This window comes from Schistocerca piceifrons, chromosome 9, assembly GCF_021461385.2.
Source record: "Schistocerca piceifrons isolate TAMUIC-IGC-003096 chromosome 9, iqSchPice1.1, whole genome shotgun sequence".
In the NCBI taxonomy this organism is placed as follows: domain Eukaryota; kingdom Metazoa; phylum Arthropoda; class Insecta; order Orthoptera; family Acrididae; genus Schistocerca; species Schistocerca piceifrons.
In genome coordinates, this window is record NC_060146.1 from 103,981,292 (window position 1) to 104,006,473 (window position 25,182).

The window sequence follows — 25,182 nt, forward strand, 5'->3', positions numbered from 1 at the left end:
TACACAATTTGGTAACTGCAGAGCACCAGATTCAGGAGTGTTTACCCAAGTCTTCACTAAGCTGTGTAAGACTGGTGGAGTGTCCAGCAGTCATATCTCATCTGAACCCGAAAATCAACAGTGTATTATGTAAAAAGATCTGCAATTTTGGGTCTATAAAATGCAACTGACACAATAACTGAGACCAAACAATCAAGAAACACGCTGAACATTTGGCCATTAGGTGCTTGCAAAATGAAGGGTGGACATCAGTTTCAGCAGAAAAATGACGTTCATTGACGAGGCATAACTGCTGTTGAATGGCTTCGTGAACAAGCAGGATTTGGGGTACCGGTACTGAAAACCCCGAGTAGTTATGGAGAAGACATTGTATGTACAACGAGTGGCTGTGTGGTGTGGAATTTGGGCTGAGGTCATAACTGAGCCGTACTTCTTTGAAGATGTCGCCGTGAACACACTAACAGTGGACAGAGAAGAGTTTTTGTGGTCTGAAATAGATTGCGTGAAAATGAAGAGCCTCGGATTCAAAAAGATGGCGCCACCTGTCACACATCTATTGCTATAATTGTTACCAGAGGGGTTCTTTAGTATGATTTCTCGCAATGGTGGTGTGAACTGTCCGCCGAGATTCTGTGATTTGACACCAAGTGATTTCTTTCTGTGGACATATAACGCCACAATCATTTCCACACTGAGAGTCAGTGGGTATTTTCAGAACTATAGGTGCAAATATGTCGAAAAGTTATGGAAAATTTCATCGAAAGTGTGCTAACAGAGCGAAGGGCATATGAGTAGCATACGCTACAATAATGTATATGTTAGCCAGTTTGATCAATAATTTGTACATTCTAATCCACTCAAGAGTTGAGTTCTTTATGGGACGCCCTTTTACACCCACTAAAATATTTACTATTCCTCCTGAAATTCCCTGTTTGTTCGTCTGGCTAGTGTACTAACACTGCAGACGGAAAGCATGTGGGTAGAGCGCTTATATAATAGGCTGAATCGTCCGCCATGTTCTCCCCGACTCTGAGGTTAATGCAATGTGTTCCTTGGGTGCGGTTACCTATTCACGCAAATTTATACTATATTTCTTACAAAATATTTGATATTGTACTGAACAGTAATTAATGTGTATTGAAATATTTAGATCGCTTTTTTCATATAATAGAAAAAATGAAATATAATATTCCTATGTGGCACTTTATAAATATTAAATGTAAAAGTTAAGAACTCAATACGAATGTCTTCAAATAGAGACGCTATGCAATAACAACTTGTGACTGTTTGTTAGTTTTCGTCTGTGTATAGAAGCTTGCAAATGCAGTGTTTATTTTTTAATCGTAAGTAGGTACAACCGCATTTCAACTGTACAGAGGGGGACAGGTAGACTTTGATGTTCCAGTGAAACAAATTCATATTAGTAGTTTCATTTCTTGCTTCTTGTGTTGTGGTCAATAATCTTCAAAGGTTATGTTACTAACAATGGTTAGTCCACTATAAGAATATCTTAATTGTACCTCGTCCTACCATACCTCTATAAGAAATGGTATTAAGTATTATTCATTTTGTGATAACGAGATACAAATACATCATCATAATAAATATTCCTTCTCACTTAGCCAATTGCGAAAATATCTCAGGAATCTAAAAAATTTGAGACAAAGTGCTTCAGTGTAATTATCGACTTAGGGAACAAACTCAGTTGTTTGCAGTTTGTTTCATGTTTATAACTACTTTTATTAATATACAGGGTGTTTCAGACATGATGGTCAATATTCAGCTATATGACAGGAATGATCATTCGAACAAAAAAAAAAAAAAAGAAGTAAAAATGGGCTCTAAAAAGCATGCCATAAGAGCAATGAGCAATCCTTGATCTTGGATACTATGAAACTAATCTCTTCTACTGCAAGCTCTTTGCTTTTCTTATTTTGGGATGTGGTAGTATGGACTAAAACATGAAAAAAATATCCAGTAAACATGTGCTCTGGAATGCGTACCTTAAATGTTATGAGCACTTGTTTATTACAAAGAGTTGCATTTCAAAGTACTGGTAGCGAAGATGAACAAGTGCTCATAGCTCTTGAAGTATGCATTTTGAAGCACATGTTTACTGGACATTTTTGCTTGTTTGAGTCCATAGTAACAGTTCCCAAAACAGGGACGGCAAAGAGCTTGCAGTAAAAGAGATTTGTTTCACAGTATCGAAGATCAATAATTGCTCATAGTTGGTAAGGTTTGCATTTTAGAGCCCATGTTTACGTGAGTTTTTTGTTTCGAACGATCATTCCTGCCATATCCCCGAATATTGACCATCACTTCTGAAACACCCTGGATATTCACTTAAAATCTAAACATGCGAAAACCATTTTTGCAATGATTAGTGCAGTTCACAGCTGAGTAGCCACCCATATTTGTGATGGATTTTTCAATACATTTAACAGGAATTTCCACTCATATCGCGACTCATATGTAAACAAGTACGAATATCCTGTACTTTTGGGAAAACATGGAAGACTGTTCAGCTTAGGTTAAGGTGGATTCACACTTGCGGGAACGTCGCAGTCTATGTAACCGACACGTTTTCGAACGTCAACGGTCAGAGGAATTACTGAGCATACATGGAACGTCAACGTCGAATGAACAGCGTGACGTTACAGTTGGTTCATAATATACTCAGCAGAAGGGCTTTTTCGTAGTTGATGGTCGGTCGTCATAAAATGGCGAAATTTAATTTAAAGCAGTTTGCAATGTTTGCTGCTGCCATGGCTGATGAGGAACACAGAGCAAAAAGAGCCTGGGTTACAAAAATCGAGAGTTCCATTCTCTTTACGAGTTCTATAAATATTTCAGAATGTCTAAACAACAGTTTCTTTGCCTGTTAAACAAGATACAAATGAAAACTACGAAGAAAAATTGAAGACATGCACGGGAAAACGGGCTATCCTTCAAATGTAGAAACTTAGAGATAAATGTTGCCATCTGTTGCTGCGGACGGGTACTATCAAAATTGACATTAGTCTCATCCAAAATTATCCTAAGGTGATATTCAGGGGCGAGACAAATGTCAATTTTGATAGCCCCCCGTACGCAGCAAAAGATAGCAAAACTTATTCTAAGCTTTTACATTTGTGGGTTAGCCCGTTTTTCTGCGCATGTCTTCAACTCGAGATTTCGGAGTCCAATATCACCCCAAAGAAGCTGATGGTTTGCGTATGGTATGTCTAGATGGGCTTTATTTACATATATTTCCGCTATCCGCTGTTCGTAGTTTATTACGAATCTTATTTTAAACTTCTGCATGTTGCATCAAGTTTACTCCCGGTTTTTCTTTTCGCTATTCCATTGGAAAAAAACGTGCCTAAAGCACGTTGAACAAAGTATGTACCGTTTACTTTGCAACGTATTTCTTCAGTGTATAAAACAAAATACTTTTAACTTAGTACTGTCATACAATACATATTAAGACTTTTTCGTGATAGCAGTCAGTGGGGTATACTTTCGTATTAGTTCACACTGTTTATTATGTAAAGGTGGATTCACACTAGACGGAATGTAACCGTCACGTCGAAAGTCGCTGTAGTTCATCAAAATGGCCCATGCAGACATACTTTAGGCAAACCATCAGCTTCTGCCATGGTGATATTGGACGCCTAAATCTTTAATTTCTCTTCGTAGTTTTTATTTGTATCTTACATAATAAGTAAAAAAACTGTTATTTAGTCATTCTGAAATATTTATAGAACGATACTCCCTCTCTTCCAGCTCCTTGTAAAGAAGTTATTGAAAAGGCTGTATATGTAAGGATAATAACTGATCATTTTATATCACACAACTTGCTACCAAAAGTAAACTTCGGCTTTAGAAGTTGTTTAACAACTGAGAATGCTATATTTTATTTTCTCTGTGAGGTACTGGATGGGTTAAACAAAATGTTTCGAACGCTAGGCATATTTTTTGATTTAACAAAGGCGTTTGATTGTGTTGATCACAAAATATTGCTCCAGAAATTGGATCATTACGGAATACAGGGAGAAGCTCACAACTGGTTTACATCTTACTTTAGCAACAGACAGCAAAAGGTCATTATTCACGGTGCTGAGAATGGCTGTGACATGGGGTACGGTCAAGTGGGGGATGCCCCAGGGATCAGTGTTGGGCCACTCCTGTTTCTTATTTATACCTAAATGATAAGTCCTCTAGTTTTACGGGTAACTCTAAAACACTTCTGTTTGCTGATGACACTAGCTTGGTAGTAAAGGATGTTGTGTGCAACACTGGCTCGGTTACAAATAGTGCAGTTCATGACGTAAGTTCTTGGCTTGTAGAAAAGAAACTAACGCTAAATCATAGTAAGACCGGGTTTTTACAATTTCTAACATACAATTCAGCAATTAATTTTACAGAATGGGCATATGATTAATGAAACTGAACAGTTCAGATTTGTACCTGTTCAGATAAATAGTAAACAGTCATGGAAAGCTCACGTTCAGGATCTTTTTCAAATACTTAATACTGCCATTTTTACTATTCGAACGGTCTCTGAAGTGAGTGATCGTTCAACATGAAAATTTGTCTACTTTGATTATTTTCACGTACTTATGTCGTATGGTATTATACGAGGGCAGTTCAATAAGTATTGCAACACATTTTTTTTCTCGGCCAATTTTGGTAGGAAAAACCAGAAATTTCTTGTGGAATATTTTCAAACATTCCCGCTTCGTCTCGTATAGTTTCATTGACTTCCGACAGGTGGCAGCGCTGTACGGAGCTGTTAAAATGACGTCTGTAACGGATGTGCGTTGCAAACAACGGGCAGTGATCGAGATTCTTTTGGCGGAAAACCAAGGCATCTCAGATATTCATAGGCGCTTGCAGAATGTCTACGGTGATCTGGCAGTGGACAAAAGCACGGTGAGTCGTTGGGCAAAGCGTGTGTCATCATCGCCGCAAGGTCAAGCAAGACTGTCTGATCTCCCGCGTGCGGGCCGGCCGTGCACAGCTGTGACTCCTGCAATGGCGGAGCGTGCGAACACACTCGTTCGAGATGATCGACGGATCACCATCAAACAACTCAGTGCTCAACTTGACATCTCTGTTGGTAGTGCTGTCACAATTGTTCACCAGTTGGGATATTAAAAGGTTTGTTCCCGCTGGGTCCCTCGTTGTCTAACCGAACACCATAAAGAGCAAAGGAGAACCATGAACCATCTGTGCGGAATTGCTTGCTCGTCATGTGGCTGAGGGTGACAATTTCTTGTGAAAGATTGTTACAGGCTATGAAACATGGGTTCATCACTTCGAACCTGAAACAAAACGGCAATCAATGGAGTGGCGCCACACCCACTCCCCTACCAAGAAAAAGTTTAAAGCCATACCCTCAGCCGGTAAAGTCATGGTTACAGTCTTCTGGGACGCTGAAGGGGTTTTTCTGTTCGATTTCCTTCCCCATGGTCAAACGATCAACTTTGAAGTGTATTGTGCTACTCTTTAGAAATTGAAGAAACGACTTCAGCGTGTTTGTAGGCACAAAAATCTGAACGAACTTCTCCTTCATCATGACAACGTAAGACCTCACACAAGTCTTCGCACCCGAGAGGAGCTCACAAAACTTCAGTGGACTGTTCTTCCTCATGCACCCTACAGCCCCGATCTCGCACCGTCGGATTTCCATATGTTTGGACCAATGAAGGACGCAATCCGTGGGAGGCACTACGTGGATGATGAAGAAGTTATTGATGCAGTACGACGTTGGCTCCGACATCGACCAGTGGAATGGTACCGTGCAGGCATACAGGCCCTCATTTCAAGGTGGCGTAAGGCCGTAGCATTGAATGGAGATTACGTTGAAAAATAGTGTTGTGTAGCTAAAAGATTGGGGAATAACCTGGTGTATTTCAATGCTGAATAAAACAACCCCTGTTTCAGAAAAAAATGTGTTGCATTACTTATTGAACTACCCTCGTATTCTGGGGCGACTCTTCCCATTCTAAAATGTTTTGGCTCAGAAACTGGCGGTTCGGGCAATAAGTGGTGTAAATTCACTAACCTCTTCTCGACCACTGTTTACGAGTCTGGGTATTTTGACATTGGCCTCTCAGTATATACATATTTCCTATTGTCGTTCTTTGTTACCAATATTAGTTTATTCCCAAGAATAAGCACCTTCGCTCGGTTAATACTCGGCAGAAATCAAAACTGCATTTGGATTGGACTTCCTTAACTCTTCTGCAGAAAGGTGTGCAGTATACTGCTGCATCCATTTTCAGTAAGCTACCACTAGAACTCAGAAATCTTAGCAGTAATTCACGCGCTTTCAAATATAAACAGAAGAGTTTCCTCATGGGTCACTCCTATTCTGTCGAGGAGTTCCTTGAAAATTAGGCTGATTATTGCTGTATTATTGATTGGTTTGACTTTTTTTTGGGTTCATAATTTATTTTGTCTGTTATTACTTTTATGTTGTAATTTCATGTACTGACACGTTCCATGACCTTGGAGATTTTCTCCTCAATTTGGTCCTATGGAACTTGACGTGAAAATAAATAAATAAAAATGTGGAATCATTTTCACAGTCTCGATTTTTTAACATTTTTTTCCTAATAGACTCTTTTTGCTCGTTGTTCCTGGTCCTCAAAAATGGTTCAAATGGCTCTGAGCACTATGGGACTTAACTTCAGAGGTCATCAGTTCCCTAGAACTTAGAACTACTTAAACCTAACTAACCTAAGGACATCACTCACATCCATGCCCGAGGAAGGATTCGAACCTGTGACCGTAGCAGTCGCGCGGTTCCAGACTGAAGCGCCTAGAACCGTTCGGCCACTCCGAGCGGCTCCTGTTCCTCATCATCATCATCAAGAGCAACAGCAATCATTGCGAACCACTTTAAACTAAATTTTGGCATTTTATTACGATCTACCGTGAACTATGAAATAGCGCCTGTGCTGGGTATTTAGTGAATCAGGTGTAACGTCACGACGTTTTGTTCTTTCGACGCTGTGTAGTGTGAACGCTCAGGAATTCCTCTGACCGTCGGCTCTCCAAAACGTGACGGTTACGTGACTGTGATGTTCCCGCAAGTGTGAATCCACCTTTACAAGAGTGTATATGATATATGAAGGTGGTATCTGTTCTTTCGGACATGTCCGAAAGAACAGATACCATTGGTCACCATGCAGCTCTCTTAGAATGAAATGATATTTAAATCAAAACCCTAAGCTGTCGACAAGCGTTGATATACACGAGCAGGGACATTTGAAAATGTGTGCCCCGACTGGGACTCGAACCCGGGATATCCTGCTTACATGGTGGACGCTCTATCCATTTGAGCCACCGAGGGCACAGAGGATAGTGCAACTGAGGCGATTTATCCCTTGCACGCTTACCATGAGACACACATGGTTCAAATGACTCTGAGCACTATGGGACTTAACTTCTGAGGTCATCAGTCCCCTAGAACTTACAACTACTTAAACCCAACTAACCTAAGGACATTACACACATCCATGCCCGAGGCAGGATTCGAACCTGTGACCGTAGCGGTCGTGCGGTTCCAGACTGTAGCGCCTAGAACCGCTCGGCCACTTCGGCCAGCTGAGACACACATGCCTACTTAATGTACACACACTACATTCGTAGTGCCCCGGCCCATTACTGGCGGCAGACAATCTTACCGAGTCTCGTAAGAGTTCGGGCAACGCGTGTGCATCCAGCGCAGATGAGGAACGTCAATGGCCGGTTAGCCGTAACATGTCCGAAAGAGCAGGTACCATCTTCATATAGTTAAGGCTAACCACCATTGACCTCCTTCCTCTGTGCTGGATGCACACACATTGCCCGAACTCTTACGGGACTGGGTAGGATTGTCTGCCGCGAGTAATGAGTGTAATGGGCAGGGGCACTACTAGGGTGTAGACATAAGTTGGGCATGTGGGTTTCACGGGCAGCGTGGAAGGGATTAATCCATGCAGTCGCACTATCCTCTTTGCCCTCGGTGTCTCAGATGGATAGGGCGTCTGCCATGGTAAGCAGAAGATTCCGGGTTCGAGTCCCAGTCGGGGCACACATTTTCAAATGTCCCTGTTGGTGTATGTCAACGCTTGTCGACAGCTTAGGGTTTTGATTTAAATATCATTTCATTCTAAGAGAGCTGCATGGTGACCAATGGTATCTGTTCTTTCGGACATGTCCGAAAGAACAGATACCACCTTCATATATCATATACACTCTTGTAAAGGTGGATTCACACTTGCGGGAACATCACAGTCACGTAACCGTCACGTTTTGGAGAGCCGACGGTCAGAGGAATTCCTGAGCGTTCACACTACACAGCGTCGAAAGAACAAAACGTCGTGACGTTACACCTGATTCACTAAATACCCAGCACAGGCGCTATTTCATAGTTCACGGTAGATCGTAATAAAATGCCAAAATTTAGTTTAAAGCGGTTCGCAATGATTGCTGTTGCCCTTGATGATGATGATGAGGAACAGGAGCCGCTCGGAGTGGCGGAACGGTTCTAGGCGCTTCAGTCTGGAACCGCGCGACTGCTACGGTCGCAGGTTCGAATCCTTCCTCGGGCATGGATGTGAGTGATGTCCTTAGGTTAGTTAGGTTTAAGTAGTTCTAAGTTCGAGGGGACTGATGACCTCTGAAGTTAAGTCCCATAGTGTTCAGAGCCATTTGGACCATGCGTGTCTCATGGGAAGCGTGGAAGGGATAAATCCCTGCAGTCGCACTCTCCTCTGTGCCCTCGGTGGCTCAGATGGATAGGGCGTCTGCCATGGTAAGCAGAAGATTCCGGGTTCGAGTCCCGGTCGGGGCACACATTTTCAACTGTCCCCGTTGATGTATATCAACGCCTGTCGACAGCTTAGGGTTTTGATTTAATTATTATTTCATTTTGGGAGAGTGGGCCAGAATAGGCGGGCACTGACCACGTCGATGCGCAGGAACTGCTTGGCGTGGTGGAAGCAGGCCTGCAGCAGCTCGGGCAGGTCGTAGTGCTCCGCGGCGCAGATGAGTCCCGGGATGTTGGAGCAGGTGAGCGGGCAGGAGCCGGTGTGTAGGTAGTCCAGCAGGATGCGGAACGTCTCCGGGTCGAACTCGATGATGGGGAACTGCCACACCAAAACACACATACACTGCACCACTGCTATGTTACGCACGGAACGTTTACATTGTTTTAAGGAAGGCGATGGTATACAGCTTTTAAATATATTTTTCAAAAACAAGATTTGGCACAATATTTGTATGCAGCCTTACTGAAACACCTAATTCGTTCAAACAGCTTACCATCCTCAGGTATAAAAAAATTGGCAAGGTGCGCGTAGGTCTTGCGCACTGGGGATCCGTACAAACTTAATTGCACTACTGGCCATTAAAATTGCTACATTACGAAAATGACGTGCTACAGACGTGAAATTTAACTGACAGGAAGAAGATGCTGTGATATGCAGATGATTAGCTTTTCAGAGCATTCATACGAGAGTGGCGCCGGTGGCGACACCTAGAACGTGCTGACACGAGGAAAGTTTCCAACCGGTTTCTCAAACAGCAGTTGGCCGGCGTTGCCTGGTGGAACGTTGTTGTGATGCCTCGTGTATGGAGGAGAAATGCGTATCATCACGTTTCCGACTTTGATAAAGGTCGGATTGTAGCCTATCGCGATTGCGGTTTATCGTATCGCGACATTGCTGCTCGCGTTGCTCGAAATCCAATGACTGTTAGCAGAATATGGAATCGGTGGGTTTAGTGTGGTAATACGGAACACCGTGCTGGATCCCAACGGCCTCGTATCACTAGCAGTCGAGATGACAGGCATCTTATTCGCATGGCTGTAACGGATCGTGCAGCCACGTCTCGATCCCTGAGTCAACAGATGGGGACGTTTGCAAGACAACAACCATTTGCTCGAAAAGTACGACGAAGTTTGCAGCAGCATGGACTGTCAGCTCGGAGACCATGGCTGCGGTTGCTGCATCACAGACAGGAGCGCCCGCGACGGTGTACTCAACGGCGAACCTGGGTGCACGAATGGCAAAACGTCATTTTTTCGGATGAATCCAGGTTTTGTTTACAGCATCGTGATGGTCGCATCCGTGTTTGGCGACATCGCAGTGAACGCACATTGGAAGCGTGTATTCGTCATCGCCATACTGGCGTATAACCTGGCGTGATGGTATGGGCACCATTGGTTACACGTCTTGGACACCTCTTGTTCGCATTGTTGGCACTTTGAACAGTGGACGTTACATCTCAGATATGTTGCGACCCGTGGCCCTACCCTGCATTCGATCCCTACGAAACCCTACATTTCAGCAGGATAATGCACGACCGCATGTTGCAGGTCCTATATGGGCCTTTCTGGATACAGAAAATGTTCGACTGCTGCCCTGGCCAGCACATTCTCCAGATCTCTCACCAACTGAAAACGTCTGGTCAATGGTGGCCGAGCAACTGGCTCGTCACAATACGCCACTCACTACTCTTGATGAACTGTGGTATCGCGTTGAAGCTGCATGGGCAGCTGTACCTGTACACGCCATCCAAGCTCTGTTTGACTCAATGCCAGGCGTATCAAGGCCATTATTACGGCCAGATGTGATTGTTCTGGGTAGTGATTTCTCAGGATCTATGCACCCAAATTGCGTGAAAATGTAATCACATATCAGTTCTAGTATAATATATTTGTCCAATGAATAGCCGTTTATCATCTGCATTTCTTCTTGGTGTAGCAACTTTAATGGCCAGTACTGTATGCACACAGACACTTAATCGATTCTGGGAATTCAGGATCGGGACGATTCTTGCCTGTTATCGACATTCATACTCGCAAAATAGTGCTCACAGGGATTCCAATATTTTCAAGAATGTTTTAATTTCAAGTTAGAAGTCTGTTAACAAATAAGAAAAGAGTTTTCTTTTCGTGTGATGTAATTATAATTTAACAATTTTTTGATTTTTTTCCTTTACTTGTACTGTGAAATCTTTGTTCTTATAAAATTTCACGATTCTACGTCAAGGGGGAGTACCTTCTATATTATAATTATTGAGTTTTCGAGTATCAAAATACGTTACATAAATGACAATATCTTTTGTTTACATTTTTACAGCACTAAACGACTACATACCTCAGGGTGTGATATAAATTTGCCCTTTATACGTCTACTTATTACTGAGAAAAAGATTAACATTTTTACAGGACTAAACGACTACAGACCTCAGGGTGTGACATAAATTTCCACTTGATACATCTAGTCGTTCCTGAGAAACATGGGGATTAACGGATGTAAGGACAGACAAACAATCAGATGATAAATGAAAAATAAGGTGTGGTATATTTACAGATTAACAATTCTAGGTTTTTTTTCTTTGGTTGTAGAGTGAAACCTACTTCTTGATAAATTTCGTGACTCTAGAGGAACGGAAAGCACCATGCAGATTTTGATGAGTGAGTTTTCGAGTGTCGAACCTTGCTACATAAATGGCCGCATCTTTCTGTTGAATTGACTTAGAAGCTCACATTTTTTACATCACCACATCAATATAGACCTAAATGTGACATAAGTTTCAGCACTGATAGGTCTACCTGTTCCTGAGAGACAAGGGCTTTAACAGACGGATGGACAGCCAGTCTGACAACAAATGAGAATTTTTTTCTTGTTGTATAGCTACAAATTAACAATTTTAGGATTTTTTCCATATGGTTGCAGTGTGAAACCTTGCTTCTTGCCAAATTTCATGATTCTAGGTCAACAGGAAGTATCATGTAGGCTTTATGAGTAATTTTGCGAGTATCAAAATATATTACATAAATGGCCATATCTTTTATTGCTTTAAACTTAGAGGCTTCACTTATTTACACCGCTAAGAGGCCATAGTCCTTAATATGTGACATAAATTTCATCTTGATAGTCTACCCCTTCCTAAGACAAAGAGTTCTTAACAGTCGGACAGAAGTACAAGAAAGTGGTCCTATACGGGTTACTTTTTCACCGGCTGTAGTATGGAACCCTAAAAATGACATTAATCACAGAACATTTTCACTGATCATCTTGTGTACAGAGATCAGTGTTATACACCGACTATAATGAACATACAGAATGATGTTGACTATAACTGCACTGAACTTACGGAATACAGTTAATGTACAACATTGATCTATGTACAAATATTCTTATTCATATCCATGCGCTGGGATTTTGGAACTAAATAAAGTTGTGTGCTCAACGGCGTGGTGCAATCATTTCAATTGTACACCACTTCGGCGGTTTGCCTGTCCCTGAGCGGATTCATAACATACATCAAATACACACATCAAAAAAAGTTTTGAATCACCTCGGTTCCGAGAGTTCCGGAATCTGTACATAAAATTGGAATAGAGATCAACATAAACATCATTTCTGCCCTTTTTATTGCTCATGAAAACCAAACACTGCATTTGTACCATCATACAGCGAGACATTCAGAGATGGTGGTCCAGATTGCTGTACACACCAGTACCTCTAATACCTAGCAGCACGTCCTCTTGCATTGATGCATGCCTGTGTTCGTCGTGGCATACTGTCCACAAGTTCATCAAGGCACTGTTGGTCCAGATTGACCCACTCCTCAATTGCGATTCGGCGTAGATCCCTCAGAGTGGTTGGTGGATCATGTCGCCCATAAACAGCTATTTTTAATCCATCCCAGGCATATTCGATAGGGCTCATGTCTAGAGAACATGCTGGCCACTCTAGTCGAGCGATGTTATCCTGAAGGAAGTCCAACGATGGAGGCGCGAACTGTCGTCCATGAAGACGAATGCCTCACCAATATGCTGCCGATATGGTTGCACTATCGGTCAGAGGATGGCATTCACGTATCGTACAGCAGTTACGGCGCCTTCCATGACCACCAGCGGCGTACGTCGGCCCCACATAATGCCACCCCAAAACAGCAGGGAACCTCCATCTTGCTGCACTCGCTGGACAGTGTGTCTAAGGCGTTCACCCTGACCGGGTTGACCCAAACACGTCTGCGACGATTGTCTGGTTGAAGCTATATGCGACACTCATCGGTGAAGGGAACGTGATGCCAATCCTGAGTTGTCCATTCGGCATGTTGTTGGGCCCATCTGTACCGAGTTGCATGGTGTCGTGGTTGGAAAGATGGACCTCGCCATGGACGTTGGGAGTGAAGTTGCGCATCATGCAGCCTACTGCACACAGTTTGAGTCGTAAGACGACGTCCTGTGGCTGCACGAAAAGCATTATTCAACATGGTGGCGTTGCTGTCAGGGTTCCTCCGAGCCATAATCCGTAGGTAGCCGTCATCTACTGCAGTATTAGCCCTTGGGCGGCCTGAGCGAGGCATGTCATCGACAGATCCTGTCTCTCTGTATCTTCTCCATGTTCGAGCAACATCGTTTGGTTCACTCCGAGATGCCTGGACACTTCCCTTGTTGAGAGCCCTCCATGGCCCTAAGTAACATTGCGGATGCGATTGCACCGCGGTATTGACCGCCTAGACATGGTTGAACTACAGACAACACGAGCTGTGTACCTCCTTCCTGGTGGAATGGCTGGAATTGATCGGCTGTCAGACCCCCTGCGTCTAATAGGCGCTGCTTATGCATGGTTGTTTACATCTTTCGGACTGTGTCTGTGAAAAAATATCCACAGTCAACGTCTATCTTCAGGAGTCCTGGGAACCAGGGCGATGCAAAACTTTTTTTGATGTGTGTACAACTGCCTCATTACTCATACGGCGTTTTGAATATATCACGAGCTGATTCCAATCCATAATATTGTATTTTCCATACGACCATTGAAGGCAGGGGCTTCCCCGTATGTTTGTACATGTAGTTCTGCGCTAGATTCATGGAGAACATTCAAGGTTGAATGACGAACAGTTATCGATGCAAACTCATTTCTATCGAACGTTTCGTGAGGCAAGGAGACCATTTGTCTGACGTTTTATTTGCAATGGTCCTTGAGCCAGCTCTGCTTGGTCTCCGCCGATTCTTGGAAGGGTTTATTTATGGACTATGAGGTTCCGATGTTGTGCATATGCTGATAATATCATATTCCCGGCGAGGTCAGGGGGTGACATACAGACGACGCTGTGATGGTTTCAACAGTACGGTACAGTGGTTGGCAGTATCATCTGTAAGCGGTAGATGAAGTATATGGATGTGGCCAGGGGTCTGTCCCTGGGAGCGGCAGTGTCCATTAATGACGTATCAGCGCTCAAATGTGTAGGGGTCCTACTTCATGACCATATTCAACGCACTGCACAGGTCACATATTATGACAGGTACGTCCATTGGTGTGACTCCACATGCTACCCAAGATGAACATGCTCCGGCAGACACAGTACATTAATGTCTTATGATCTCCCAAATTAAACCATTTCGAACATATGCTACCGACCCCCAATACAACAGTTACCAGGATACAAGCTGCATTTGGACCTTTCGTGAGTAGATCAGGTAATAAACCACTTCGGTTGTAAGTAGTTTTATTGGTTTAATGACTGTTTTCGGGCTATTATAAGCCCATCGTCAGGTGAAGAAGACTGCAGTAGGAAAATGGAGAAACTGTACTAAGAGATTGGACGCCACTTATATCTTGTTTGTTGTAGTACTGGGAATTCACAGCCCAACTGTAAATATGAAACCGATATGGTCGGGTTAGAATGAAACACAGTTATCACCTGCCTACCCTCCAAGATTCCCTCCAGTACTAAATCAAAATGGCTCTGAGCACTATGGGACTTAACATCTATGTTCATCAGTCCCCTAGAACTTAGTACTAAATCCCTTGATGCCTCAGAACGTGTCCTATCAACCGATCCCTTCTTTTAGTCAAGCTGTCCCACAAATTACTCTTCTCCCCAATTCTATTCATTACCTCCTCGTTAGTTACATGATCTACCCATCTGATATTCAGCATTCTTCTGTAGCACCACATTTAGAAAGCTTCTATTCTCTTCTAGTCTAAACTGTTTATCGTCCATGTTTCACTTCCATACAAGGCTGCACTCCATACAGATACTTTCAGAAAAGGTTTCCTGGCACTTTAATCTATAATCTATGTTAACAAATTTCTTTAAGTCAGAAACGCTTTCCTTGCATGAACCAGTCTACATTTTATATTCTCTCTACTTCGACCATCATCAGTTACTTTGTTCCCAAAATAGCAAAACTTATCTACTACTTTAAGCGTCTAATTTCGTAATTTAATATTCTCAACATCACCTGATTTAATTCGATTACATTCCATTATTCTCGTTTTCCTTTTGTTGATGTTCATCTTACATCGTCCTTTCAAGTCACTGTCCATTCCGTTCAGTTGCTCTTCCAGGTCCTTTACTGTCTCTTACAGAGGCAAAGCTCAAAGTTTTTATTTCTTCTCCATGGATTTTAATTCCTAATCCGAATTTTTCTTTTGTTTCCTTTACTGCTTGCTCAGTAAACAGATTGAGTAACATCGGGGATAGGCTACAACCCCGTCTCACTCCCTTCTTAACCACTGCTTCCCTTTCATGCCCTCGACTCTTATGACTGCCATCTGGTTTCTGTACAAATTGTAAACAGCCTTTCGCTCACTGTATTTTACCCCTGCCACCTTCAGAATCTGCAAGAGTGTATTCCAGTCAACATTGTCAAAAGCTTTCTGTAAATAGGTATACAAATGCTAGAAACGTAGGTTTGCCTTTCCTTCATCTACTAAGGTAAGTCGTATGATCAGTTGAGCCTCGCGTGATGCAACATTTCTACGGAATCCAAAGTAATATTCCCCGAGGTCGTCTTCAACCAATTTTTCTATTCGTCTGTAAAGAATTCGTGTTAGTATTTTGCAACCGTGACTTATTAAATTGATGGTTCGGTAATTTTCACACCTGTCAACACCTGACCATGTCAACTCATGTTTACGACTGGGCAGCGAATTCCCACTATTAGCCTACTATAATAAACAAGTGTTAGTGGTAAAGAGTCCCTCATTATACTTTCTCCGTTTTCCTACTGCAGTCTTGTTCACCTGGAGATGGGCTTATAATCACCAGAAACCGGTCATGATTGAAACAAAAAAACTATTTACATCTGAAGCGGTTTACTGTCTGGTTATACGATGCTTTGTTGTGGATTTTCATTTAACCAAATTTTATTTCGTGAATGCTGACACTGTTTTTAAAATTCGTTACGCTTTGACATTGCCCTCATGTGAAAGTGACGTAGGTTTGACCAATGTCAGGAACAGAGTGGAGGCCTTTTTGTGGGAACGATGCGCCGACTATGGCGTTCTGAGCAAGACATCCTGGTCGGCACCGTGATCGATGAACCCTCCAGTTGCTGTCGGTCATATTTCGCCGCCATTCAATCACATTCGTACGTTTCTCACTGACTGTAGTTACCGGCTGGGTGACCTGCCTTCTAGTCCGCCCCCGGTAGCTGAAAAAAAAGGGAAAGAAAAGTGGTCAAGGCGACATAATGGCAATCCTAAAGGCCCGGGTTCGATTCCCGGGTGCGTCGGAGATTTTCTCCCCTCAGGGAGTGGGTGTCGTGTTGTCCTTATCATCATCATTTCATCCCCATCGACACGCAAGTCGCCGAAGTGGCGTCAAATCGAAAGACTTGCACCCGGCGTACGGTCTACCCGACGGGAGGCCCTCGTCACACGACATTTACATTTTCCTGCCTTCTACACGATCGTCCACGGCAAAGGACTGTTATTGCCAGTTACAGAGGCACCACCGTGCAAATGTGGTTGAACGACGGCACCCTGCCGCGCGATGGGACAGGATATGACGTGTTATCCATCTATACTTTACCGCACGGAAGTGCGGATTTCTTGGTACGTGGCCGTGAATGACAAATTCCGTAATCGCCAACGATTGCGCTCCATTCATATGGTCATCGCGCCTCTGTGTCTACGTTGCATAGTAGGGCCTACTTGATCCGGACGCACGTCGGTTGACATATGGTACAGCGGCTGCACGTTGGCTGCTCACACAAGGAATGTTAGCCCTCCTGGCTACGATAGCCGGCCGCGTCGATTATTTCTGACGCTCAGTTCCAGCCGCATCCCGTCTACTTACCAGCTGCCAGGACATATGAAGTCAATTGGTTTAAAGGAATGGGGCTATACTATTTCTTCCGCGACGGTGTCAAAGAAATGTTAGATTATTGATGCTTCTTGCTGGACAAACACACAGCCTTAGAATGCTGGGCGAAATACCGGTCTTGCTCTGCCAACTATCTGGGTTCATTGTCCATGGAGGCTCCGGCTAGCTGTGGTGTTCCAATTGCGAGAAGACCTACACTACTAGCCATTAAAATTGCTACACCACGAAGATGACGTGCTACAGACGTGATATTTAACCGACAGGAAGAAGATGCTCTGATATGTAAACGATTAGCTTTTCAGAGCATTCACACAAGGTTGACGCCGGTGGCGACACCTACAACGTGCAGACATGAGGAAAGTTTCCAACCGATTCTCATACACAAACAGCAGTTGAACGGCGTTGCCTGGTGAAACGTTGTTGCGATGCCTCGTGTAAGGAGGAGAAATGCGTACCATCACGTTTCCGACTTTGATAAAGGTCGGATTGTAGCCTATCGCGATTGCAGTTTATCGTATCGCGACATTGGTGCCTGCGTTGGTCGAGATCCAAAGACTGTTAGCAGAATATGGAATCGGTGAGTTCAGGAGGGTAATACGGGACGCCGTGCTGGATCCCAACGGCCTAGTATAACTAGTAGTCGAGATGACAGGCATCTTATTCGCATGGCTGTAACGGATCGTGCAGCCACGTCTCGATCCCTGAGTCAACAGATGGGGACGTTTGCAAGATAACAACCATCTGCTCGAACAGTACGACGAAGTTTGCAGCAGCATGGACTATCAGCTCGGAGACCATGGCTGCGGTTGCTGCATCACAGACACGAGCGCCCGCGATGGTGTATTCAACGACGAACCTGGGTGCACGAATGGCAAAAGTAATTTTTTCGGATGAATCCAGGTTCTGTTTACAGCATCGTGATGGTCGCATCCGTGTTTGTCGACATCGCGGTGAACGCACATTGGAAGCGTGTATTCGTCATCGCCATACTGGCGTATCACCTGGCGTGATGGTATGGGCACTATTGGTTACACGTCTTGGACACCTCTTGTTCGCATTGTTGGCACTTTGAACAGTGGACGTTACATTTCAGATATGTTGCGACCCGTGGCCCTACCCTGCATTCGATCCCTACGAAACCCTACATTTCAGCAGGGTAATGCACGACCGCATGTTGCAGGTCCTATATGGGCCTTTCTGGATACAGAAAATGTTCGACTGCTGCCCTGGCCAGCACATTCTCCAGATCTTTCACCAACTGAAAACGTCTGGTCAATGATGGCCGAGCAACTGGCTCGTCACAATACGCCAGTCACTACTCTTGATGAACTGTGGTATCATGTTGAAGCTGCATGGGCAGCTGTACCTGTACACGCCATCCAAGCTCTGTTTGACTCAATGCCAGGCGTATCAAGGCCATTATTACGGCCAGATGTGATTGTTCTGGGTAGTGATTTCTCAGGATCTATGCACCCAAATTGCGTGAAAATGTAATCACATATCAGTTCTAGTATAATATATTTGTCCAATGAATACCCGTTTATCATCTGCATTTCTTCTTGGTGTAGCAATTTTAATGGCCAGTAGTGTAGATTCAAGACTGATGTTAACCTATGTACACAGGGGACAGTACTATTTACCATACTAGAAGATGACATGCTCAGCTGTTGTAGAGATTTTTTTTTACCTAGTGTGATCTTTACGTTGTAATTAAGAAATACTGATAGTAACGTGAACTGTAAAGAGTAAGGCGGCAGGTTTGCGTACACCTCCTTCCAAAAATTTTTTTTCACCTTTTGTTTTCTAAAGCCAACGGCCTTGCCGCAGTGGCAACACCGGTTCCCGTCAGATCACCGAAGTTAAGCGCTGTTGGGCTGGGCTAGCACTTGGATGGGTGACCATCCGGTCTGCCGAGCGCTGTTGGTAAGTGGGGTGCACTCAGCCCTTGTGCGGCAAACAGAGGAGCTACTTGTTTGAGAAGTAGCGGCTCCGGTCTCGGAAACTGACATATGGCCGGGAGAGCGGTGTGCTGACCACATGCCCCTCCACATCCGCATCCAGTGACACCTGTGGCCTGAGGATAACGCGGCGGCCGGTCGGTTCCGTTGGGCCTTCATGGCCTCTGTGGGAGGAGTTTAGTGTAGTTTGTTTGCTTTCTAAAAGCTTCTGTGTCTTCCTTCTCAATTCAAAAAAGTATTACATGTAGTAGTCGATGTTATTCATTACAAATAATGTATTTGCTGCAATTCTTGTCGCAAAGGCTAATATCTGGAATGTTACCCCAGAGGCTAGAAATCTTAACTTGACTGTCAGTCTGTGTCAGAAAGTAAACACAGATTATACCCTGTAAGTTTCTGTTATTCTGTTATTGGTGTCTCTGGTCAGAGTTACAGGACGGACTTTGACTGGAATCGGCGATAAGTATAAACTTATGTCTTCCCCCACGTTCCCAAAGGGCAACTGTCATATCCGAATACCTCATAAAACTGGAAATTGTGCGATTCGAACACTCTGCAAAATGGAAATCCACAATGAAGCCCCTTCCGAAATTTGTCAGGTGCTGATAACGCTGTATTACACGAGTACGTAACATCTCCGTGTCTCTCACAGTGACCAGTCAACATCTGACGTTGTTCACACCCCTTACATATCTTACCAAGCCTGGTAATAAAATTAAAAACACGAACAACACTAAATGCGCTCTGATGGCCGTTCTATCTGTCGCATAGAATTGTAATTCTAATTATTTTCATACCCGCCGACGGTGTGTACTTAAACGAAATTACACTGACATTTGACCATGTCTTCTGAGTGTTTCACATTTTTAGTCAGGCAGTTTAGTAACTACATGTTCCAGCACACGTTACTCTTTGGCAATTGGTTTTAAATAGAGATTAATGGTTCTGTTGACCACGGAGTGAGAAACGTCTTCCAAACGAGATCTGCTCAAGAAATTCTGGGACTTTGCCCACAAAATTTTTCTACGCTTATCTTTTACTTATTGCGCATTGTCTCCTTCGAAATACTCTCCTCCACAACTGATTGACCGCTCCAAACGCCGTTTCCACTTCCAGAAGCGCTATCTGCGATTTTTCTTTTATTTCGTCTATCGTTGAAGTATTCATTCCTTCAACGGGGAAATAAAAAAAGTCCGTAGGGACCAGGTCTGGAGAGTATGGAGGATGAGGCAGCACAGATTTCGTTCTTTGTGCAATAGACACGCACCAACAGGGATTAATGCGCGGGTGCGTTATCGTTATGCGACAGCCATGATTTGTCTCGCCATATTTTCTTCTCACATTTTCTCGCAGGCGTCGCAAAACGTCCCGATAACCGTTTGCCCCCGTGACACAAATTCATAATGAACTAATCCAAAGTCAAATAAAACTATCAGCATGGCTTTGACATTTGACCTGACCTGACGTCTGACAATCTCTTTTTTGTCTTGGAGAACTTCTCCCGACCCATTGTGAAGATTGACCTCGGTCTCAACGTCATAATCGTAGACCCACGTCTCACCACCAGTTATGATTCTCTTAAGGAACATTTCGTTGTCATTTGCGTGATCCAAAAGCTCTTCACAGATTGCGATGCGAAGGTGTTTTTGGTCTTGACCCGTGAGCCGTGCGACGAACTTGGCGGCAAAACGATGCATTCCAAGATGCTGTGTCAGGATTCCGTGACATGATCCAACTGAAATGTTACATTCTTCTGCAATCTTTCCGACAGTCAGTCTTCGATTGGTAGGCACAATTTTGTTGACATTCCAGACATGAGCGTCTACGGTAGACGTCGAAGAGCGTTCTGAACGAGGGTCATCTTAAACTTCCGTTCGGCCATTTTTAAACTGTGTGAACCATTCGTAGCATCGAGTACGGCTTAAGAACTCACCACTGTACGCTTCCGGCATTATTTGACGTGTCTCCGTAAAGGCTTTCCTGAGTTTCACGCAAGATTTAATGCAGACGCGTTGTTCCTCTAACTGTGCCGTCGCAAATTTTCGTACTGTGCGACACTATGTTCTACTCAATACAGCACTGAACAATAACCAACAGACGTACAACAATGAAACTTCCGGCAGTTACGCATTAAACACAGGCGTGTGCAGGAATGCCAGCCACATTTCGCTCCAACAGACCATTGATGCGAAATTACGAATGTTCCGGAATTTTTTGAACAGACTTCGTATACATGTTCAGTGTCAATATATTGTGTAAAAAAAGTATCAATTTTTCGTTACCATTAACTGTTTCCGACGCTTTAGTTTGAAAAATTTGGCTCAAAGGTGTTTACAGCTTTCGTCTGTAGTGGTACAAAAGCGCACGACACCCTGCTACATGTTGCTTCAAACAGCAAGGTTCAAATGGCTCTGAGCACTATGGGACTTAACATCTATGGTCATCAGTCCCCTAGAGCTTAGAACTACTTAAACCTAACTAACCTAAGGACATCACACAACACCCAGTCATCACGAGGCAGAGAAAATCCCTGACCCCGCCGGGAATCGAACCCGGGAACCCGGGCGTGGGAAGCGAGAACGCTACCGCACGACCACGAGCTGTGGACAAACAGCAAGGTGTAGTACAGGTGAGCTCGTCGTTGGGCGCACCTAATCCAGAAACACACACGGAGAGCAATGTTTAGCCACATACGAAAAAAGGCCACAGCTCAGATGTTCATGTAAGGTATGTTGTTGTTGTGGTCTTCAGTCCAGAGACTGGTTTGATGCAGCTCTCGTAAAGCTGCATGCCCTCGGGAAAAATTACAGCTGTAGTTTCCCCTTGCTTTCAGCCGTTCGCAGTACCAGCACAGCAAGGCCGTTTTGGTTTGTGTTACAAGCCCAGATCAGTCAATCATCCAGACTGTTGCCCTTGCAACTACTGAAAAGGCTGCTGCCCCTCTTCAGGAACCCTACGTTTGTCTGGCCTCTCAACAGATATTCCTCTGTTGTGGTTGCACCTATGGTACGGCTATCTGTATCGCTGAGGCACGCAAGCCTTCCCACCAACGGCAAGGTCCATGGTTCATGGGAGTGGGGATGTAAGGTATAAGGTGGACTAATGATGTCACATTGTCACCAAATTTCACCGCGCCACTGTGGATGTGTTACAAGATGGGAAAGTGACCACACCCTTTCTTACCTATATTCCACCCTTTCTTTTGACGTATCTGAGACAGAGGTCAGAACCGCGACTCCCAACGTTGAAATCATGCACTTTTCTTATGGGCAGCTGGGGAATATATTTCAGGCATACCGCCGCTAGGAAGCGACGCGAAAATCCCTCACGACATGGCACAAAGGGCTTCGATGGAATCACACTTTTCCTCAGGGCGTTGATACCCATGCATTTCGGAGTTGAAAACGACAGTCCACAGTGTGATGAACAACAGGACGACTTTCTTGACAACATTCGACACTGCTGACACCTCTTGGACAATTCAGTCGTTCTCTAAGGCCATCATAGGGATGTAACCCCATCGAACGTGATCGCACCTCTTGTAGTGCGACCGCAATTTTTGCTCTGGTTTACATGATGGAACCACCAGAGGCCATCCAAATCCATTCGACAAAATTGGAACCTCATCCACAGTAGCAAAGGGTGGTTAGGTTTTTTCAGCCCTCCTGTGGCCTGCTAATGGAGGGGTTCAACATTTACAGGTGTGTGAATAAAATGGCAAAGAGGCCTCCAGCTCCCCCCCCCCCCCCCACTCCCCCCCTCCGCCACCATTTCGGCAACATCCTCTACGCCACTCACACACCTTTGTTGAGCATGTTAAATACCTACCTATCAGAAACTTCAACACCCATTCAGCTGAGACATGTCTCGGGACTGCTCTAGCGTCTAGCGTCTGTGGGCAGGAAATCCCACCTGAGCGGTGTTAAGGGGTTGTCTGCCGTCAGGCGCTATAGAAGGCACAGGGTATAAATCAGCTGGTGGGTGTTATAGTCTGTCAGGTACATATTTAACATGCTCAACAAAGGTGTGTGCGTGACACTGAGGGTGTTGCTGAACTAGCCAGAGGGGGGGGGGGGGGGTGTGAGAGGGAGGGTATTAGAGGGCTCCTTCGCCGTTTTTTCATGCACATGTAAATGTTGCACCTCTCAATGATCATGCCACAGGAGTGCTGAGAAAACATAAACACCTTTACTGCTTTGTGCTTCGGATCATATTTGAATTTTTTTGGATGGTCCTTGGTAGCTGTATGCCAGAGCAAAGGCAAAACCCCAGAGGGGTGTGGTCATGTTCAGTTTCTTACTGAACTGGCCTATGTTTTGTTGTTCATTTCTCCTTCCTCTGCTGGCACTTCTGCCTACACCTTCGCTTTATTTCTGCTGGAATCATTTTCTTCTCTATGAAATCTTTCTGTTCCCATTTGCTCTTCCTTTGATGTCCTTCGTCCTTCACCCTTAGCCTTTCTCAATTATCTTTTGTTTTCATGTACTTTCTTTTTTTCCCTCCTATTTACTCTTCCTGTGGTTACTTCTCTTATTTTCTGCTCTTTCCATTTCTCTCTCTGCTTTCTTTGTAAATTGGTTTGTCTTACTTATCATACTATTTACTCTTACTATTCTATAGACCAGGGCTTCCCAACCTTTTCAGCTGGCGGATCCCTTCTACAGTCGAAAATCCATGGCGGACCCCTAGTCAGTCAAGAGCACAGTAACTTTAAATTTCAGAGCGAAACCCATGGGAACTGAAAGCGTCTTAATGCAAGTGCCATGTATCCAATGACCCCTCCCCCCCCCCCCCCCGAAGTATCAATAGTCTTTGGAGCTTCTTGTGATTGTTCTTCCTTTGGTCGTCCTCTCTCCTTCTTCATTTCACTGGAAACTTCCCTTGTTGTGATGGCGATGGAGAAACCGCACCCTTCTTCAATGATCCCGACTTCAGCCACGGATCGATGTTAGAAGTAATAAACTAGTCAAAAATCGACTTATGAAATAGGCAGTGCACTGACAAGGCAAGTTTAACATTTAACGATGCCTGGGGCCGCATACGTGCCATTGAGCGCTGTGATTGGTCGACAAAGCTCGCTCCGCGCTTGCGTAAAAGGTTTCAGCGCATCTAGCGCCGTGAGCCGGGGCACAAACGACCCCCGAATTGTTGCGAAACAGTCGATCAGAGAAGCCGCATTCTCCGGCATTAAACTGTGTATGTGTTCTCACTTAGGAACCGCAAAGGCTGCTTGGGAATACGACCTAAAGTAAAAGTAATCATATTTTTCACACGAAAAAAATAGTCATGAATTTGATTTTCACATTTTTATTCAATAATTTTACTCATTATTTTACACGATTTGGTGAAAGGTGGCCGCGGACCCCCTAGAAAGAGCCGGCGGACCCCTAAGGGGTCCGCGGACCACACGTTGGGAAGCCCTGCTATAGACCATTTTGTTTAACACTTGCCACTTGTTCATTTCTCTAATCTCCTACAGTCCTCGAGTATTTTTAATTCATTTTGCCTCATTATTTACTAAGTTTCTGCGGCTGCTCTATTTGTGTAGCAATGTTTCCTTATTGAAAAGACTTTTGGCACACAAGCAGAAACGTCATCTCTACCACTACAGACTGCAGGCGAAAGCGACTGACCTCGGTCTGTGCGAGCTTGGCGCGATCCACCTTCTGGGCGTCGGCACAGACGCTGAGCCGCGGCACGGCCAACTGCGGGATCTGCGCCTCCTTCTTGTCCTTGTCCTTGCCCTCCTTGTCTGGAAACAATCATGTCACATCAACGTTCTGTAATGTGAAAAACCAAAGAAACTGGGATTGCCATGCGTATTCAAATACACATATATCTAAACAGGTAGACCATGGCGATGCGGTCGGCAACGCCTATACGGTATAAGACAAGTGCCTGAGGCAGTTGCTACAATGGCAGGTTATCAAGATTTAAGAGAGTTTCAACGTGGTCTTATAGTCGGCGCACGAGCGATGGGCATAGAACCTCCTAGGTAGCGATGAAGTGGGGATTTTCCCGTACGACCACTTCACGAGTGTATAATGAATGTCAAGAATCCGGTAAAACATCAACTCTCCGGCATCGCTGCGGCCGGAAAAAGATCCTG

At 44.2% G+C, this 25,182-nt stretch overlaps 1 protein-coding gene and 1 pseudogene across 1 annotated transcript in view; one reads left to right on the top strand and one right to left on the bottom strand.

Annotated features, from left to right (window-relative positions):
- The window catches only part of LOC124716739, a 257,768-nt gene that overhangs the window by 17,202 nt on the left and 215,384 nt on the right, over positions 1-25,182 (bottom strand). The window contains exons 5-6 of the mRNA XM_047243282.1: positions 24,707-24,825; positions 8,943-9,125 (exon numbers count right to left, since the gene is read on the bottom strand). Coding sequence (XP_047099238.1) covers positions 8,943-9,125; positions 24,707-24,825 — 302 coding nt within the window. The remainder of the gene's footprint in view (positions 1-8,942; positions 9,126-24,706; positions 24,826-25,182) is intronic.
- LOC124717440 lies at positions 18,924-19,041 on the top strand (annotated as a pseudogene).